The sequence below is a fragment of the Podarcis liolepis genome (assembly GCF_965112155.1).
Source record: "Podarcis liolepis genome assembly, chromosome: 17".
In the NCBI taxonomy this organism is placed as follows: Eukaryota; Metazoa; Chordata; class Lepidosauria; order Squamata; family Lacertidae; genus Podarcis; species Podarcis liolepis.
Genome location: NC_139571.1, coordinates 37,848,194 through 37,868,559, shown reverse-complemented (window position 1 = coordinate 37,868,559; position 20,366 = coordinate 37,848,194). Strand labels below are relative to the sequence as shown.

The following is a 20,366-nucleotide window of genomic DNA, read 5'->3' as shown; positions in this document are numbered from 1 at the left end:
TCAAATCTCACTACAGTCTCGCTGAAGTTAGAACAAAGCCCTTGCTCAACAAGACCTTGGCTACATTCAGCAGGAAGGTTGGTAGTACAATAGCTTTGTAAACAAGCATTTTGGTTTCACTGCAAATGTCCTGGTCCTCAAACACTCTGTACTTCAATCAGGAGAAAGCTGAACTCGCAGAGCTCAGGCGATGCTGGATTTCGTCTTCCAAAGCAACTACTCTATTCTGAACTTAAAAATGGTAAGCGTAATGCTGGTGGTCAACAAAAGAGGTTCAATGACTCTCAAGGCAAATATAAAAAAATGTAGTATAAACCAACAACTGAGAACCGCTGGCCTGCGAGTGCTCCAGTTAGAGAACAGCCTTTACAAAAGTTGTCGTGGGCTTTGAAGATGCTCGAACTCAGGATGAAAGGGAGAAAGGTGCTAAGAGGAAGGCATGCTTGGCAAACCCTCACCCTGATCAACTCCCGCTGGAAATGTCCCCACTGTGGAAGGATGTGTGGATCCAGAACTGGCCTCCACAGTCACGGACTCACTAAACCATACATGTAAGACAGTCTTACTCGGCTACGGACGATTGTCAGAGAAGAAAGAAGACATTCAGCAAAACATGCATCCATTTTCTTCTGGTTTCCCAAAACTAGCTGTGATTATGGACATTGATATCAGTCCCATGCTGTGGCTTCTTCAAGTTCCAAAACTATATGATGAGACTCTGGATCTTCTGCTGTTGAGTCTGATGGCATCATGGCCTGGCTAGGCATTAGTGATTTTATCCAAAAAGAAGGCCACAAACCTATCACAGCAGGTCATTGAGGTTCTAAGCCTTCTGTGGAAACTGGTTGTTTCAGTACTTGGAAAAGCTCCACTCTGGAGAATGCAGAGATCTATTTGCTGCCATCAAAACCATGGAATGGGTATTTAGGTGAGTTTACTTAGGGACGCGGGTAGCGCTGTGGGTTAAACCACAGAACCTAGAGAAGGTTGGCGGTTCGAATCCCCATGACGGGGTGAGCTCCTGTTGCTCGGTCCCAGCTCCTGCCAACCTAGCAGTTCGAAAGCACGTCAAAGTGCAAGTAGATAAATAGGTACAAGTAGATAAAAAGGTACCGCTCCAGCGGGAAGGTAAATGGCGTTTCCGTGCGCTGCTCTGGTTCGCCAGAAGCGGCTTAGTCATGCTGGCCACATGACCCGGAAGCTGTACACTGGCTCCCTCAGCCAGTAAAGCGAGATGAGCGCCGCAACCCCAGAGTCATCCACGACTGGACCTAATGGTCAGGGGTCCCTTTACCTTTTCTAGAGTTTACTTGGCCTAATTCACCATCATTGCATCTGCTTTCTTGTTACTCAGAAATCCCCACTAAAACTTGGGGACACCTGGAGTTCGCCTCCAGGTGGCGGATGCCCAAGAGCTATTTTTTTGCCAACTCACACAGTACAGTCTTCAGCTCAGGGTTCCACTGAATAACAGAAGCCATTGCAACTTAATTCAGAGCACAGTTGTAACACGTTTATTATGAAAGCAAGATAAACCAATGAAACCTTAACATCACTCTTATAGGAATAAATACAAGTTTTTCCAGGCAGCTCTTGGAAGAGCGCTGTATTTAAAGTTCACAACTATTATTACGAAATTTTAAGAATTTTAAAAATACATGCACAAATGTGTACTTCTGCATTATGTATTTTTAATGCCAAATGAGAAAATTATTATATACCAATAAGTTGTTGCCACAGATCTGTTGTAAGATCAAACAAGGTACAGTGGGTGGCTTCCATTGCTTATCCTACTTTCCAGGACCTTCTTCGGCCTCGTGGGATTTTATTATAGTGACTTGAAAATTTCACCCAACACTTTGCTGAAATGATTGCTTACGGAGGGGGAAAAGCCCTTTCTATACCAGCGTTAATCTTTCAACCCAGTCCAATGCATGGAAGCCCCACTACATTCAGCAGTGCTTATGCCACAGTAAGTGTGCACACAACTTAAGTATTTGCTTTTCCTTTTACAAATGTATTCACAAAATCCTTCCTCAAAATGTGCAAAAGTATTTCAGCATTGATTGTTCAAGTGTTCGCAGAGACTGTCTGCCTATAACATCCAATAATATGGGTATTTGATAGTTGACATGCAAGAAATAATAGCTGATGTTAATGGCCCCTAGTCTGCTGTGATAATGGTACAGTGGCTTTCATGCTATTATTATTATTATTATTATTATTATTATTATTATTATTATTATTATTATTATTATTATTATTATATCCCACCCATCTGGCTGGGTTTCCCCACCCGTTCTGTGTGGCCTCCAGGAAACAGAAATGGACTCTCACAGGAGATAAACCATTTAAATGTATGGAGCATAGAAAGAGTTTTCCTGAGTGTTAACTCTTCACATCAACAAACTCATGTTACGGGAAAATCGATGTTAAATTCATGAGGTATATATTTGATGTTCTGGTGTTTGTATGTAAATTTTATGCACAGGTATTTAATGAAGGTAGCATCTCACAAACTATGGTGTCATGTAGGGCCAGGGAGAGTATGACTCTCTTGAGTGATGGTGGTGAGCGACGTTGGGCAGAGATGCAAATGAATTTTGGTCTTCGGCAAATATTTCTGAGTAACATTTTCTACGTTGCTTCCTTTGCAAAGGAACTTTGGTGGGTTTGCCACAGGGGGTCTCTGCAATAGTGTGCAGGATTCTCTGGTATGTTCCATGGCGCATACTCATTTCACAGATGTCAGAGGCTGCCTCAGGTCTCAGCTCACAGAAGACCAACGCCAAGCTCTTCTTATATACAAGGATGTTTATTGCAGTTCATTATTGGTTCCACAACCGAGGCGCGCAGCCCCGAGTCTCTAACGTCAGACATTTGAAGTCCCCTCTGACTCGGTCCCGCCTCTACACCAACTTAAGAGGCTTGTGCTAGACCACCTCTTCCTGTCTTTCCTTTTCCGCAGGGTCTTTCTGCCCCCCTGGGTTCCTGCCCTCCTGCTCTCTCCTGAAGCGGATTCCTCAGATGCCTGTTCCCCCCTCCTTCGTGCTTTGGGGCCAGGCTCCTCCTCCGGGCTCTCTCCATTTCCGCGCGCCTCCACATTTGAACTTGGCGCGCGTTCGCTACCCCTGACCTTCCTTTTGACTACTCCCTGTACTACTCTCCGCCTCTTCCGGCAGGACGTTCTCCCCCGAACTCCTTCCCCTGTCTCTTTCCTGCTCCGCTCCGTGTGTCACACTGGGAACCCCCCTCTCTTCCCTTCGTTCCTGCTGGGAAGCCGGCCCCGATCTCCCACTCCCGCTCGGGGTTTCCCTGCTACTTCCCTGCTCCTGGCAGGTCCCCCCTGTGACCCCCCTTGTCCTGACTAGGGGCGCCCCCTCCTGAGAATCCTCCGATTCACTTGAGAGACTCATGGAAGATCTCAAGTCATTGTCATCCTCTTCCTCACTGTCCTGGGATTCTTCCTCGTCGCTCTCCGTCTCCTCCCTCACCTGTGCCTCTGTCTCTGAACCCCTGACAACAGAGAATTTTATTGGGTGTCACAATTTTCATTTGAGAGTGCCCTCTGGGAAATCCAACACTCGCACACTGCTGATCTTTTTCTGTAATGTACAATTGTGGTCATCAAATTGTCTTTCAGGAAAGCTTGCCCATGCTTACTGATAGTTTCACCATGGTTAAAGGGGTGTGTGGGGGACCCCTTGCTTTTAAAATGTGAATGGTGAAGTTGGTGCAATCAGCAAACTTTTAATATTTGCATTTTTCATTTCTGGTCATTTTGAGCCCATTCAAAATCAGTGCAACAAGTTAGTTAGGGGCCATCTCACTGAGCATGACTAACTTGCTTGCAAATTGGAGTTGCAATGTGCTTTTTCAGTAATGTTGGACTAGATTCCCTTTGGAATCCCGGCTCCACAATTTTAAGCGGGTTGAGAATTAAATATGACCTCTAGTGGGGTTTTGTGAAAAGTGCATCATCTGCTCACTACTGTGCTCCCTGGACCAGCACAACAGCTACCAGCTTCAGATAACATTAGCAGTGGTTTTTGGTAAATGTTCTATAGGTTTTGCTGTTCTTCCATTGCATTTAAGCTCCAAATTCATCAGTAAGTGTCACACTTCTAAATTGCATTTAGATCCCTCGGCACAGCGTCTTCCTTAACGTCAGATACAAACAGCTTGTTCCTTGTTTTCTAACAGATCTTTTTGAAATCTTGAAATCTTATAACTAAAACCTTTCTTTTTATCTATTTAAAGATATCATTTAAATGGTGGAACTGTAACCAGTCCTTCTCTTCAAAATCTTTCAGTTTCACCTGATGTTCGGTTAACAGCTCTCTATATATCGGCCAATTAATTCTCATATTTAACTTTTTCAGAGATTTCGCTTCTAATGGGGAAAGCCATCAGGTTGTTTTTTGTTCTAATAGGTTTTTATATTTTTCCCATACTGTAAAAATTTATTTTCTTACCAAATGATTCTGAAATCCTTTATGTACCTTTGCTTTTTCATGCCATAAATATGCATGGCACCCAAATCTGCTATCATGTCCTTTTAGATCTGCATTTTTCAATATTATCCATTCCCTTAGCCAACAGATGCAGGATGCTTCATGATATAATTTTAAATCTGGCAGGGCGAAGCCCCCTCTTTCTTTAGTCTTTCTGGACCACATTCTCACTCACACAAACAACACGTTTTCAAATTGTGCATTTGCCAGCTTCTTCCACTCTTGTGTTGCAAAACCACACATTTAACCCAGCAAAGTCAGTAAAAATTGTAAGGACATTGCCGTCTGTAGGAAACAAGGCTTTCCAACTCCTGGGTGTGTGTGGGCAGAAACCATTTCTTATTCCTTTATGATTAGCTATCTGAGAAAGTTGGTAATGGCTAAACAGAGGCATTCTTGTTGAAACATTTCGTCCCAGCGCCCCTGGTTCATTTCAGGTACCCTTTCCACAACCTTTTCCAGCTTGGCAATATCCATTTTTTAAACAGGTGTGGCAACCAGCTGTCAGGTGTGTGTGTGCAGGAGCCAGGCCCTGTGACCAATAGGACTCTGTAGCACTGGGGCCTTCCTAAGTTTGTTCTGAAGAGGCAAGGCACGGCCTCACAGGTGAGGCCGATTGGTAACTCACAGCGCCTGGTGGCAAGAGCCAGGAAGGGATATAAGGTCAGTATTTTCCCTTCAGCTCTTTGCCACAGCAACATGTTCCCTGCCTTGCTGGGTTTGGTTCCTTGACTCCTTGCTTCTTGATCCTTGGACCCTTGACTTCGTGACTCCTTGCTTCTTGATCCTCGGACCCCTGACTTCGTGACTCCTTGCTTCTTGATCCTCGGACCCCTGACTTCGTGACTCCTTGCTTCTTGATCCTCGGACCCCTGACTTCGTGACTCCTTGCTTCTTGATCCTCGGACCCCTGACTTCATGACTCCTTGCTTCTTGATCCTCGGACCCCTGACTTCTTGACTCCTTGCTTCTTGATCCTCGGATCCCTGACTTCATGACTCCTTGCTTCTTGATCCTTGGACCCCTGACTTCGTGACTCCTTGCTTCTTGATCCTTGGACCCGACTTCATGACTCCTTGCTTCTTGATCCTCGGACCTTTGACTTCGTAACTCCTTGCTTCCTGACCCTTGGACCCTTGGCTTCTTGACTCCTGGCTTCTGGACTCCTGTTCCTGCTCCCACCCCGCCATCTTGCCCCCTGTCCCGACGTCCCCAGCTGGGACTGTGATCGCTTGTGAACCGGACTGTGACACTAGCACTGAGCACAGCATCCCTAGTTCAGTCATAACGTAGATTGGCACAAAGGCATTGCAATACCGGCAACACAAAATTATTAAAGTTTCTTACCCAAATCTAAAATTAGGTCAGGTTTATCCTGCAGTGGCCTCTGCGCAAGAGCCAACAGCTCAGAACTCGAGAGAGAAAAGAACAAGATGTGGAGTGTTTTGCAAAATATTTTTCCCCTCCACCCCCTTTCCTCCTCCTTTCACCTGGGAGCACATCAGGTCCAAAGGTGTTTTTTTTGGGGGGGGAGGGGGGCAGAGAGCTGCTCCCTATCTCCATGCCCAGCAGCCTTTGAGACTGCTAGCATAGCAGATAACCTCAAATATGGCAAATGGGTGTTTTTCTGGATTATGACCCATTTTATTTTATATGCCTTTGGTGCAAATGTATCCTCCTAGACCAGGCACGCCCAACTTCCAAGAGACTGCGATCTACTCCCACTATTAAAAAAAACTGGCAGTGATCTACCCATTCTTGAGCTTTTTTTGAGGATGAGCCAATGTTGCTGAGCTTTTTGTGTGTGGAGTGTGGGTGTCTATTTTTATTCAAATCCCATCAATGCTCAGTCTTACAAATCGAGTCTCACCATTCAAATGGACGTCTAAAACAAAGTTCGTACATGACAGAATAACTAGCTTTTGCAACACAGATGTAGGTATATTGGATTCAAACGACATTTCAGGAAATAAGAAACCTGGGATTGCTGGTATTTAGGGCAGCTTCCCTGCAAGAGGAGTCAAGCTCCACAATCTCATGAGAAACAGATTCAGAGGACCAGAAATTCCCCATGCAGGCAACGCACTAGCCACCGCTCTGAGGGCTCAGTCAAAAGGTTTGGTCAAAACTGTATTTGCAAACGTATTTTTATTAGCCAAATTTTATACAAGTTTAACACTTCAATATGGCCTCCTTATGAAGTTACATCCCCCCCGATGATGTATTTTATTTTACAAATTTATACCCTGTCATTCTTGTCAAAACAACTGACAGTGACTTATCGCAGCCGAAACCATTGTCTCAATTTCAAAAACTCCTTTCTTCGTAAAAACTACTTTTTGGTCTTCCAACCATGGTATCACTTTTCAGGGTTTCATCATTAGATAAGAGCGCATGCCACAGAGACTCTAATTTTCCCAACAGATAGTAATCAGATTGTTTTAATGGTCGTTTGAGCTGCCAGAGCACTTCTGTGCACTAATGTGGAACAAACCCGTTTCTTTATAATCTCATGTAATTTAAAATCTGTTGAAATGGTCTCGTCGTGGCTCTCCTGCCAACCCCCAAATCGGTAAGAAATGCACTCTTATCATCCCTCAAGATCAGCTTTCTAGCCGATTTCAGGATGCTGAATCTCTTTTGTAGGAGTGAGGCAACACACACCGCATGCCATCTCTCTGTTGCTTGCACCTTAGTGATGGACCTAGCATTCATTCGGAGCGCTCATTTTGATGACATTTATCTAGATCTTTTTGCAATCTGCTCTAGCAGTTCAGGACAAATTACTTAAGAGACATTGCTGTATTCTCATGAATATTGCTGGTTGTGTATAACTGGAGTGATCCAAACATTCAGTCTGTGCACAACATGTTCAATGGAGATGCGGGGATCCTTCATGATCACAGATTCTACTTTGGCCATCTCTTTGTTGTTATGGGGAGTTGCAAGCCTTGTTTCCTGGATTGTCTTCAAAGCTGTTGCTGCCACGTTTAAATTCCGCTGTCCAGTGTCTGATCCTGTGGAGTGATGAGGCAGAGTCGCCATAATCGTATGCAGCAGGTGCTACTGCCTGCCTGCAGTATTTACCCTTCCTTTTGTCAAAATGAAACTACACAAATATGATGGTTCAATTTATTTCACACAAGCGTCTGTAATGGTGAAACAAGTTAAAGCTATTTTAATGAAGATCTGCAGAATGCTTCTAAAGGATGTAACAATTATGTGCTAAGAATTCTGTGTTGTTACTGACTGCCACAGGAGAGAAAGTATCATTCGGACAAATCTTTTTGACAGTATACGGTGGGCCTTTTCTCAGATGGGGTAGCATACTTTTGTGGCTCGCAAGGCACATAAATAACAGGCCAGCAGGCCTTTATAATGTTGCAAAATGGAAACAGTACGGGGCAACATTTTAGTTTGATATTGGGGGGAAAAAATGGTTTTATTAATTCCAAAAGCCTTCCACAGTGATGGAAGCCATCATAGGGTTCGGACACAGTTCAACAGAAAATTCTGCTGTTCAAGTCTCATCTCAATGAGATTTGTGCAGGACTTCCTGCTGGATTGTATATCTAAGTTTTTGGGCACATATTCAGGTGAACAACTAACACTCCTTCCCATGCCCATACATTATTATAGAAGGTGCTCCTGTACAAGACTCGTGAGGGCAAGATGTTAAGCTATCCAGTTCTCAATAAATTTTATATCTAGTTAAACAAGGAAGAATAACTGTGCTTCCAGTCATTTTTGGGGTGGGGTGGGAGGGAAGAACTGGCAATAAACAGCGTACAATTTTAGGAACTCCAGCCAACAGATTGAACTATAGCAGAACAATACCAAAATGTAGCAACAGCATTTCCCGTAGTTCACAAAAAAACAAACAAACAGAAAACAATGCATTTGCTGGCTGTATCTAACCTAGTGTGCGAGAAAACTGCTTCATTCCTAGAAGAAGAAAAATACAGCGAACTCCAGGCAAAGGAAGCATGTGGGCTGTGTCTGGGTGTGTCCCCCCCCTTCTCATGCCCAGCTAGCATCTTGCACTAAGAGTCACGTGGAAAGACAAGACTTAGAAGTGCTGCCATGCTACATCCAAACGACACAGGTGGAATCAGCAGGAGGAAAGAGGGAGAATGAGCAGGAGGTCTGGTGTGTGAATTCAGAATCACAGCACTCACACATACGCACACGCACACATAGAAGGGCTGGACTGAACCTGTCTTTTTTTCTGTTTCCAGTCCAAGGGTCAGAGTAACTCTGTACTCGTCCAAATTTACAAGTTTTTCTTTTTTTAAAAAAAGAACACTCCAACTAAACGGAAGTAATTAAAAAAAAAAAAAGTCTAATGTTCTTTTCAAGGCAAGAGGTGCCTAGAACTTTGGCTGATATAAAGAAACACGACCGCTAAGGCACCCGGAGGCAATCTGACAGTGCGTCGGCGAGAACTTGGTGGTCAGGACCACGTCGTTGTGCGAGTAGAGCGAGCGGATCTCTTGCAAGGGGGCGGCTTCTTTGGGCAAACAGTCCACCAGTTCACTGCACTGGGTGTCAAATCCCAACAAGCGAATCCCGTAGCCGTGTGGGGAGGAGATCATCCGGCCGTCAGGGCTGAAACAGAGTTCTTTGATGTAGCCCCGGCCGACATTGGCTTCCTCAATGCAATGAGTCAATCGGAGGGAACAGCGAGGAGAAACGGGCCGGACCGGAGTTCCTTCTTGGAATTCGTAGACACAAGTCCACTACAGCAAGGGGGAGAAAAGCACAATTAATCCACTTTGCTAACTGCCAGTTCATCCTACTCATGTGGGCCCAAGAACATAACTTGGACTACTGCAATGCGCTCTATGTGAGGCTACCTTTGAAGGTGACCCAGAAACTACAACTAATCCAGAATGCAGCAGCTAGACTGGTGACTGGGAGCGGCTGCCAAGACCATATTCGCTCCCGGTACATTTCTGAGCACAATTCAAAGTGTTGGTGCTGACCTTTAAAGCCCTAAACAGCCTGGGCCCAGTATATCTGAAAGAGCGTATCCACCCCCATTGTTCAGCCCGGACACTGAGATCCAGCTCTGAGGGCCTTCTGGAGGTTCCCTCCCTGCGAGAAGTGAGGTTACAGGGAACCAGGCAGAGGGCCTTCTTGGTAGTGGTGCCTGCCCTGTGGAATGCCCTCCTATCAGATGTCATAGAAATAAACAACTATCTGACTTTTAGAAGACACCTGAAGGCATTTCTCTTCAAGAAAAGAAAATTATTTGCATATAAGGTAAAGCAAAAGGTAAAGGACCCCTGGACGGTTAAGTCCAGTCAAAGGTGACTATGGGGTTGTCGCGCTCATCTCGCTTTCAGGCAGAGGAAGCTGGCGTTTGTCCACAGAGAGCTTTCCGGGTCATGTGGCCAGCATGACTAAACCGCTTCTGGAGCAACGGGACAGCATGACGGAAACCAGAGTGCACAGCAGTACCTATTTTATCTACTTGCATGCTTTCGAACTGCTAGGTTGGCAGGAGCTGGGACAGAGCAAAGGGAGCTCATCCCATCACAGGGATTCAAACCACCGACCTTATGTGATAAACACACACACACACACACACACACTACCTCTTGGTCATCAGTGTTACTTGAGCATCGAAGAAGTGTAGCCCATCCTTTGGGATGGAGCTGCAGCGATGTGATGCAGTTCCCGCGATCTCTCTCTCCAGGAACTTCTGGGGTTAAAACCTCAAGACTATTGCGTGGAGATCCACCTGCTGTGAGAGAAAGCATCACTGTCACTATCCCCCTTTCATTTCCCAAACTTCTTGTCAGCCAAAGCAAACAATGGACCATAACAACTATGGTATGAATGGATGTCTACTGTATTGCACTGGGCCCAGAGCTCATCGACACATAATAATAATAAAATAAAATAAAAATAATAATAATTTATTATTTATACCCCGCCCATCTGGCTGAGTTTCCCCAGCCACTCTGGGCGTCTCCCAATCAGTGTTAAAAACAGTACAGCGTTACATATTAAAAACTTCCCTGAACAGGGCTGCCTTAAGATGTCTTCTGAATGTCAGGTAATTATTTATCTCTTTGACATCTGATGGGAGGGTGTTCCACAGGGCGGGCGCCACTACCGAGAAGGCCCTCTGTCTGGCAATGAGGGAACCGCCAGAAGGCCCTCGGCGCTGGATCTCAGTGTCCGGGCTGAACGATGGGGGTGGATGCAAGTGTATGGCCTGTAGTTACCAAAGGACAAGCATGAAGTTCTGAACCGGTCCTCAAGCAGCCTACATGGAGTTGCAAGGCTGCATTAACTTTATTGAACCTGAATGTAGGAGACCGTTTTTAGTTTCTGGGACACCCTTGTTGGTAGAAACCCCCCCCCCTTGGTTTAACCCTGTTTTAACACACCTTCTCGCTGGGTAGCTCGTACCATATGCTTCTCAGACACTGGGTTTGTGTCACTCTGATGACACGGTGACCCAGTGCTCCGAGGAATGGACGATGTGGCAGATGTCAAATCTGAGAAGAAAGCAGTAACATATAAAATGAAATGTACAGAAGGGATCCTGCTGAACCATTCAGTCTCCTGTGTTCCATCACTTTAAACCAGTGGTTGCCAACCTTTCTTTGGCCATGCCCCACCTAAGCATCTCCAAAATCCTGATTCCCCCCCCCCCCCGGACATATAATTTTTATTATTCAAAAAGTGAACTCCTATTCACGTGGAGGAAGCCTAAAAGGCCATTCACTGTTAATAACTCATTCTCGAATTGCCCCCCTTAAAAATCAAATTGCCCCCCTGTGGGGCGTGTACCCCATTTTGGGACCCACGGGTTTAAACTCTTCCCTGTGGATGTCTGCGAATGTCAGAGCCCATGGAACTTCTTGATAAGCTTCAATTTTGGGGGAGGCATAATTTAGATTTCTCTTATTTTCCTCCCAAGGTTGTGGACAACAGTTTGTATTAAATGGTTTCTTGTCGTAGTCGCAGATAAGGAAAAAGGCAGCAGGGTTTTTTTATTTTAAAAAAACCACAACAACTCAAAACCACTACAAAGCAAAGATTTACAAACTGTCTGCTGTGAAACCCTGGGATTCTGGAAGCTGATCAGAGTTCTTCAGTGAGTTAGATCAGTACAGTGGTACCTCGGGTTAAGTACTTAATTTGTTCCGGAGGTCAGTTCTTAACCTGAAGGACCACTTTAGCTAATGGGGCCTCCTGCTGCTGCACCGCTGGAGCACGATTTCTGTTCTCATCCTGAAGCAAAGTTCTTCACCCGAGGTACTATTTCTGGGTTAGTGGAGTATGTAACCTGAAGCGTATGTAACCCGAGGTACCACTGTAATGGTGAATTTGAAAGGCATCTTGCACACACCACTACCACTGTTCCTTCCACAGATGCTGCAGCCACAGGGACGCCTTGGGGCAGGGGAAGTGTAACACACTCAGTTCACATGAGCTGATGGTGGAATCACAGCAGTGACTATATATGAACTTTGAGTGCATGCCCTAAAACACTACCCAGAATCCAATACATCATGTAAAGACTTTTCAGTGGACAAGTCAATCTCCTTTTGTAAACCGCTTTGAGGGGTTTTTTAAAGCAATGAAACGGTTCATAAACTTGATGAAATGCAATAAATAACGGAGGGGTTGGCTAATTCACTGCTCACAGCACAGCTCCCCCAGCGCTAGCTATCTCTTGTTAGGCAAATGAATAGCAGACATGACACGGGCATATACTAAGCAAAACACAAGGACTTACCCGAATTGGATGTCGTTCTCCTAGCTCTTAAAATTGGATAGCTGACAACCTCTAAGGATTTGGTTAAGTCAAGATCGTGTAAGATCAGGAGATACCCAGAGGAGGTTGAGATCAACATTTTGGAACAGTCTGGTGTCAACCTCATGCGCATGAGAAAGCGCGTGTGAAAGAACTTCTTGTGAGGGCAACCATCTTCTGTGCACCTGGGAAAGAGAAGCGTCAAACCACATCCACCGTCGGCTTCTAGTTTCAAGAATTCCATTTATTTATTTTTTATTATTATTGATTAAATTTCTATTATCACCCTTCATCCGAAGATCACAGGGAGGTTTACAATATAAAAGCACAAAATTACGTACAGGGGTACCTCGGGTTAAGTACTTAATTCGTTCTGGAGGTCCGTTCTTAACCTGAAACTGTTCTTAACCTGAAGCACCACTTTAGCTAATGGGGCCTCCTGCTGCCGCCGCACCACCGGAGCACGATTTCTGTTCTCATCCTGAAGCAAAGTTCTTAACCTGAAGCACTTTTTCTGGGTTAGCGGAGTCTGTAACCTGAAGCGTATGTAACCCGAGATACCACTGTAACATAGTAACAAACATACACAATACTCCCTCAGTTTAAAAGGTCATAGATTATTTAATTACCCAAAGGCCTGGGAGGAGAGGAATGCTTTTGCCTGGAGCCTAAAGATATGTAACAAAGGCGCCAGGCGAGCCTCCTTGGGGAGAGCATTCCACAAGCAGGGAGCCACCACAGAAAAGGCCCATTCTGTTGCTTTTCATGGAGTTGGCACATTTGGAAGAACCTCAGCCTTATATTTAAGGTGGTATGTACCTTAACAGTAATATAGTGGTCATTGTAACTCCTCCCTTTCTACTTCACACAGTCATACCTCATGTTACGTTTGCTTCAGGTTACGTGTTTTTGGGTTGCGGACCGTGGGGAACCTGGAAGTACCAGAACGGGTTCCTTCCAGGTTTTGCCACTCGCGCATAAGTGCCAAATCGCGCCGGCAGCTGCGAAGACACAGCGCTTCAGCTTGTGAACGCTGTGGGTTGCGGATGTGCCTCCGTCACGGATTATGTCCGCAATCTGAGGTTCCACTGTACAATGAAAGAAGGAGATAACGGCTGGTCTCACTGGGTTAACGTTTCTGGTCTGGGGTTTGTCTATACGCAAGCTCTCACTTACAAGACAAGGCTACCTGAGCCAGATCTCATGGAGGAAATTTCGCATTAACATATCCAGCTACACTGGATGTTTTGCTGTGAATACTGAAAGGCTGTTGAGACCAAACCACACAAGTTCCAATGTTCTTTCATTCCTTCTCTCTTTCTCAACTGTTCCTTGTTTTCAGGCTTAATACAATCACAATATTGTTTAGTAGTGACAAAGGATTACTACCTCAAGCCATAGGACTGGTTAAGTATAAAGCATTGTAATTGTAATTCAGTGATTAGTATTTAAACTCCCTCTCACGCTTTGGCTCCCAGTATGTTTCTGGGCACAAGTCAGTGTTGGTGCTGACCTTTAAAGCCCTAAACAGCCTCGAACCAGTATACCCGAAGGAGCGTCTCTACACCCATTGTTCAGCCCAGACACTGTGGTCCAGCTCTGAGAGCCTTCTGGCAGTTACCTCACTGAGAGAAATGAGGTTACAGGCAACTAGGCAGAGGGCCTTCTTGGTAGTGGCACCTGCCCGGTGGAACACCCTCCCATCAGATGTCAAGGAAATAAATGACTATCTGACTTTTAGAAGACATCTGAAGACAACCCTGTTAAAGAAAGTTTTTAATGTTTGATGTTTTATCATGCTTTTAATATTCTGTTGGGAGCTGCCCAGAGTGACTGGGGAAACCCAGTCAGAGGGGCAGGATATAAATAAACTATTATTATTATTATTATGAACTATCAAGGTTTGCTTCAAGTGAGCATGCTCAGAAGTTCATTCTTATCAACTGAAACCAGAGTTATATCTGTTATTTGAATTTTGAGAGGGATGCCTTGGCTTACTGCAGACTGTGGGGGGATGGGGATGACAGCAGACAGACTTTTACCCAGCCCCTTTTTCTATATACATCTACTTGGCACTTGTTTGATTTAACCCACACACTGAGTCTATGCAACCCCAGGTGCCATAGCACCATGTTTCCAACAGGCAAGTTTGCAAATGAGGTACAGAATAAAGGCATTTCAGAGCAACAGACATCTATCTCCCTCAATATTTCCATATCAAGAGGGATCCCAGTTTAAAACCTGCTTACCTGTTGGTATCCCAAATGATAACATTTCCATCAAATCCCGATGTTACCAACAGTCTCGTGTTAGTGTCATATTCAATGTTCTTTACCCAGCTAGTGTGACCATGCAGAGTACACACTTTCGTGTCCAGCTTCCTCAGATCCCAAAGTGCTATGGTAGTGTCATCAGAGCAAGTTGCAAACAGTCTGTTATCAAGAAACCTACAAATAAAATGGACAAGGAGGGAGGCCATTTCGTATCTTGAAATTCATGCCAAACCTCTCTAAATCGCCCCCCCCCCAAAAGAAACTTTGAGATGACAGCCACATGAAGAGAAATGCCAGGATATTGATTTTCATAACATCTTGATGTGGAAACAAAGACAGACATTGTCAGATTGGAGGTGTACATTCGGGAGCTAGCTAGAGTTTCAGAAACAGATTTAGCAAGCTGCCAAAACGCATTCCCAGGTTTGGATTGGTTTCATCATCCTTTCAATGCACATTTGTTCCCAAGATTTCAATAACATCAAAACATGCAAAATTTCAATGGAGCATTACACTGTTATCTGATGCAATGAGCTGTGCAAGATGCACACACACACCTGTGCTTCTTTAGGGAAGGCACCAGCCAAAAACACTTAGCAATTTTTGGGGGGTGGAGGGAGAGAATGGCAAGTGACAATTACAACTATTTGGGGATGGGCGGTGAAGCAGTGTACAGAGGGAAAGGTCCAACTTGTACACCAAGAAGGCAGTTTCCTTGGTTCCATCACAGACTAGCTTCAAATTCAGGGATGGATGGGCAATGCAGACAGGGGCTGCCTCAGTTTTCTGTGGCTGTTTATGGGCAACAGCATTCAAGTTCTGGCTTGGGTTGCCGCAAAAAGTTAAAAATTAGTACCATGACTCTCATTACTAATTGATGGGAGGGGAAAACATGTAAGAGAAAATAGGAGATATGTTTGTCACTACAGCATCAATGCTTCCAGAGCTTAAATAAAACAAGTACTGGAATTTTAGATATCTGTAACTGTCTTTTATTTCCCAGCCAACCAACCTGATATTATTTACACAGTCCTCGTGAGCTTCGGAGAGAGTTTTGATGTGCTTTGAAGATATGGGATCAAAAAGAAGGACTTCTGTCTGTTCACAAGCAACAGTTAGCACTGACCTGGATAGGAAAGAAACAAGAAACAGGCTATTATGCCCAAAGAAACTCAACACCCTCTCAATGACATCTGGTAAAGAACAGAAAGCTTTCCTTATTTAAAGGGCACACAAACACAGAGCTGAGACGTGAATAATAGTTCCAAAGGCAGAGGCGTTCCATGGAGTAGCTTGCAGAATTTCTACGAACTGGATTTTTAAATTAGAACCACATTTATTTTCTCTCATTTGCTGCAATGTAGTGGATCGTGAATCAATTAATTAAATGCCACCAACTGATCACATGTTATATGGTCACAATCAAATGATCCAGGAAACCAGAAGGCAAAGGGACATGCTCCTCTCCCCACCCAACCCAACCCAACCATATGTTTAATGAGAGTGTATTATACCACTTTAACTTTCACAGCAAGAATTCTGGGAACTTTGGCTTGTTAAGGGTGCTGGGAATTGTAGCCCTGTGACCAACTACAGTTCCCAGGATTCTCTGGGGAAAGCATGACTGTTAAAGTCGTATAACAGTATGGCGTGCACGTTACTTTGCTCTTGCCTACCCCAAAAGGCCACACCTATTTGATCAAACTTCAGTGCCCAATTCTCCTCCCCCAATTAGGTATGTGCAACAAAACTCTTAGGTGTGATGTCATGATGTTCATTAAGTAAAACAAAGATGAATAGCACTCAGTTGTTTCCTCCATAAAACTCAGAAAGCACACATCCAACGCCAACTGACTCACTAGTTGCTATGTCAATGGACTAAGCATTAGGACCACCATTTACCAAGCATCACTGGGGGCGAGGGGTGCAGAATGAAAGAAAAGAGGGAACAGAGAGAGAAGACTCTCGTCACCGTTATCTCAAGCACCCAATTTACCGTATTTTTCACCCCATAGGGCACACCTAGTTTTTTGGGGGGGAAATAAAGAAAAAAAATTATTTCCCTCCCCCCCAGGCGCGACTTTGCGCAGCTCTCCCACGGCTTGCGGATAGCTTCCTGAAGCCTGGAGAGCGAGAGGGGTCAGTGCGCACCGACCCCTCTCAATCTCCAGGCTTCAGCGAAAGCCTGCATTCGCCCCATAGGACGCACACACATTTCCCCTTCATTTTTGGAGGTGAAAAACTGTGTCCTATAGGGCGAAAAATACGGTACTTTTCCTGTGAGTAAATGACTGGGATGGAAGGGGAAAGACTTCTCCACTCCTGGTGTAGACAATGCCAAGCTAGACAGACAATGGTCTGAATTGTTATCCGGCAGCTTCCTATATTCCTGCTACTAGAAAATGCACAACACGTACTGAAGCTTAGACTGGGAAGAAATGCACTTATGGACATCAGTTATTGATAAACTGTAGGCATCAGAGATATGTCATGTGTTTCCAGGGATGCCCAACAGATGGGGTGAAAGAGCAGAAAACCTTGTTGAAAGTCAGGGACAAGTTCATAGAATCACAGAATTGTGGAGTTGGGACCCTGAGGGTCATCTAGACCAACCCACTGCAATGCAGGTATCTCAACATGCAGTGCCCCCACATCCAATTTGAAACCATACCAGACCCTGCTTATTTGCAAATGTGCTAGCAGTTTTATTGCTGCACCACTATCTCTAGTTGACGTAAGGCTGAAATGAAGGTGGATTTACAAATTAGGTTTAGGTTATTTTAAAAACATCTGTATGTGCCATAGGAATGCACACCAACAGTTTTAAATGAGGCATCAACCCTCATGTAGTTTATGAATACTGTGTTCTTATATTCATGTTGGAATACACTTCAAAAGTCTTGTGGGGCCAATTACTTGACTGTAGAATTCCTCAACACTTTCACAAACAGTCACGAGAGGCAGAAAGACCCGAAATCACATTGCAATGCAATACAATACAGTATTACAGAAGATTAAGATATGGGGATGAAAGACAGTAAGCATGTGCAGGGCACAATTCTATGCTTCAAATTTCAATACCAGCTGCTGCTAGACCCATACTTTGGGTTTTTGGGTGGGTGGGTGTATGTGGGTGGGTGTGACAGAGAATATAAAGAAGCGAAACATAATGTAGCTCACTATCTAAATAGATCCCTTTTGAACACTGAAATACTCTGCCCAGTTCTGAACACCGCAATTTAAGGATATTGACGAGCCGGTGTGTATGCAGAGGAGGCCGACCAAGATGATGAAGGGTCTGGAAACCAAGCCTTAAGAGGAGGAGTTGAGGGAGTTGGGTATTTTTAGCCTGGAAAAGAGAAGAGATGATAGCCATCTTCAAATATCTCAAGGGCTGCCACACGGAGGATGGAGCAAGCTTGTTTTCTCCTGCTCCAGAGGGTAGGACCTGGACCTAGTAACTTCAAGTTATAAGAAAGGAGATTCTGACTAAACATATGGGAAAACTTGAAGAAATTACTTCAAGTTACAAGAAAGGAGATTCCAACTATGGGGAAACTTTCTGACATTTACAGATTCCTCTGTAAATGTAAATTTACAGGTTCCTCTGTAAAATGTACAGATTCCTCTGTAAATGTGGATATGGATGGTTGTACTGTTATAATTAAATACTTGTAAAATCAAATAAAATCCATTTCAGGAGGAAAAAAGAAAACTTTCTGAGAGGAAGAGCTGTTCGACAGCGGACAGGGCTCCCTCGGAAGCTGAAGGACTCTCCTTCCTTGGGGTTTTTTTTAAGCAGAGGTTGGGTGGCCCCCTGACGTGAATGACCCACCCGAGATTTCTGCCTCGCCGAGGGGGTGAGTCTAGATGACCCTCGGGTCCCTTTCCAAGATTTTACGATTCTCGGAAGGCGAGCTTTTCCCACCGACGGAAACCTCCGCCTTCCTTACCCGCCAGGGGAGTACTCCAGGTTGAAGACGGCGCCGTGCGTGCGGGTGATGGGCGAAACCGAGTCGGCGGGCTGGATGGCGCCGTAGAGCCCCGTCATAGCCCGGAACGTCTCCCTCGCCGGCTCCACGCAGCGGCCGCCATGGCCCAGGCGCCGCCCGCGCACCCACGCGAACAGGCCCCCGCCGGGCACCGAAACGGCGGCCGCCACCGCTGCTGCTGAGGAGGCTGCTGCCGCTGAGGCGGCGGCGTCGGCGGCGTCCGGGGGCGGCGGTTCCCGGGGGGGCGACGGAGGCGGCGGCGGCGGCGTCTGGTCCCCCTCGCCGCGAGGCGGCCGCTCCGGCGTCGGGCCCCAGCGCGCCTTCCAGCTCATCCCGAGCCCGGCCCCGCCGCCACCGGCAGCGGCATTCCTCTCTCACACACCCTTCGGCCTCCTCCGCCTCCTTCCCCCCGACTTCCGGTGCGGGGAGCACCCTTCGAAAAGGCGCCGGCCGGAAACACGGACCCGGCTCCGAAGGGCCGCCGGGATTCCTTTCCCCCAGAGGGGTGGTTCCCTGGCGCCCTGCTTTTAAAGCCTCGCCCCTTATGAAGGCCACGCCTCCTTGCGGGTTGCCCCGCCCCCTATGATTTCTGCCCCCCCCCCCAAGCAAGCTGGGGGGGGCGGGAGCGGGGGAATAAAAAATAAATTGTTACGGAAATTAACGGGGGGCCACATCTTATTATTATTATATTTTTTTAATTATTATTATTATCTTTAAAGTTGTTAAATGATACAAATATTATGCCTGAATGTATCCTTTCAACTTGACAGCTCAGGGAAGTTACCTAGCTTTAAAATAATATAAAATCAACTCCTTGCCAGTTTCCTCCATTCCAAAGCTATTTTCCCCTTGGAAAAGGACTCCAGGAAGTTCCCAGAGGTGACAATTGCTGGGCTCATTGTTAGCCAAGGGAAGCCAGATCTCATCACCTGACTCGCCTCAGGCTCCAGACATGCAAAGGAAGTTCTATTGTACTTTTGGGTGGTGGGCACTTAAGACATATTTGTCTATGCTAATCTTATACCTGAGTCTTGCCCCGCCATGTCTGTTTATGCTAATCTTGTACCAAGGACTTGTCTGGACATGTTTGCCAAAGTTAACCCCTCCCCTTTTGTGACATGTCAGTGATGTAGCAATGATGCTGTAGGAACTGTATTCTGGGATATGGTGGGAAAGTTTTAAAAGTCTTTGTCACCCCATCCTGGGGGTTCAAATTTGCTCTTTGAACCTACTGTGCAATAAACTTTGGTCTACAGCTATTTGCTCCGGTTGGCTGGAATCCTTCCTTTATTCCGCAGGGACTCGTGGGCTCTGCCCGACGAGCTGGGTGACTGAGCAGCCTCACACCTAAATTTTTCCGTAACAAAATGTTTGTGGGGGAACATTTGTAATTTACCTAGGAGACCCCTGTAAGCAGATGGAAACATTAGCAGGATTGCAATACCACTTGTAATGTAGTAATTATTATTATGGACAAAATGGAGAGGCATAAAATATGGATTACTAAATAATACGGATATGCAGTTGAAAAGGTTGACAGTAGGCCCCATGGAGGTGAAGGTGGGAAGTCCAGGGATTCAGAGAAATCTCTAAATATGGATATGTATTTTGCATTGTTAGAACTGTAAAATCAAATAAAAATTATTTCAAAAAATATTATGTTGGTAACTTGGGAAGGAATGATCTTGCACTGTTGAGATTGCCGTGTTCCTTCATGCCATCAGATTTATTTGAATTTTTAAAAATAAACTATGTGTTTTTGTGTGTATTCTCAATGAGTAGCAGATCCATCTGAAGTGTAATTTCAGCA

The 20,366-nt window shown here is 45.3% G+C and overlaps 1 protein-coding gene across 3 annotated transcripts; it reads right to left on the bottom strand.

Annotated features, from left to right (window-relative positions):
- Positions 1-6,643: 6,643 nt before the first annotated feature.
- On the bottom strand, positions 6,644-19,030 carry DCAF10 (DDB1 and CUL4 associated factor 10). 3 transcript variants are annotated; one of them, XM_083481850.1, is made up of 8 exons: positions 18,788-18,962; positions 18,518-18,728; positions 15,577-15,690; positions 14,541-14,738; positions 12,274-12,476; positions 10,916-11,026; positions 10,115-10,260; positions 6,644-9,253 (listed from the first exon to the last, which is right to left on the bottom strand). In XM_083481850.1, the coding sequence occupies exons 2-8, from the start codon at positions 18,613-18,615 to the stop codon at positions 8,885-8,887; spliced, it is 1,239 nt and encodes a 412-aa protein (XP_083337976.1). In that variant the 5' UTR covers positions 18,616-18,728; positions 18,788-18,962; the 3' UTR covers positions 6,644-8,884. The 3 variants fall into 3 exon arrangements, with proteins under 3 accessions (XP_083337976.1, XP_083337975.1, XP_083337974.1); XM_083481849.1 differs by having other exon boundaries at positions 18,518-19,030; XM_083481848.1 differs by having other exon boundaries at positions 10,115-10,263; positions 18,518-19,028.
- Between the last annotated feature and the right edge of the window lie 1,336 nt (positions 19,031-20,366).

Coding starts and splice junctions, on each gene's coding strand:
- DCAF10 (XM_083481848.1), bottom strand. CDS start 18,888: ATGAGCTGGAAGGCGCGCTGGGGCCCGACGCCGGAGCGGCCGCCTCGC. Junction 14,739..15,576: donor GACTGTGTAAATAATATCAG/GTTGGTTGGCTG, acceptor TTTTATTTGTAG/GTTTCTTGATAACAGACTGT. Junction 10,264..10,915: donor ACGAGCTACCCAGCGAGAAG/GTGTGTTAAAAC, acceptor TTTCTCTCACAG/CAGGTGGATCTCCACGCAAT.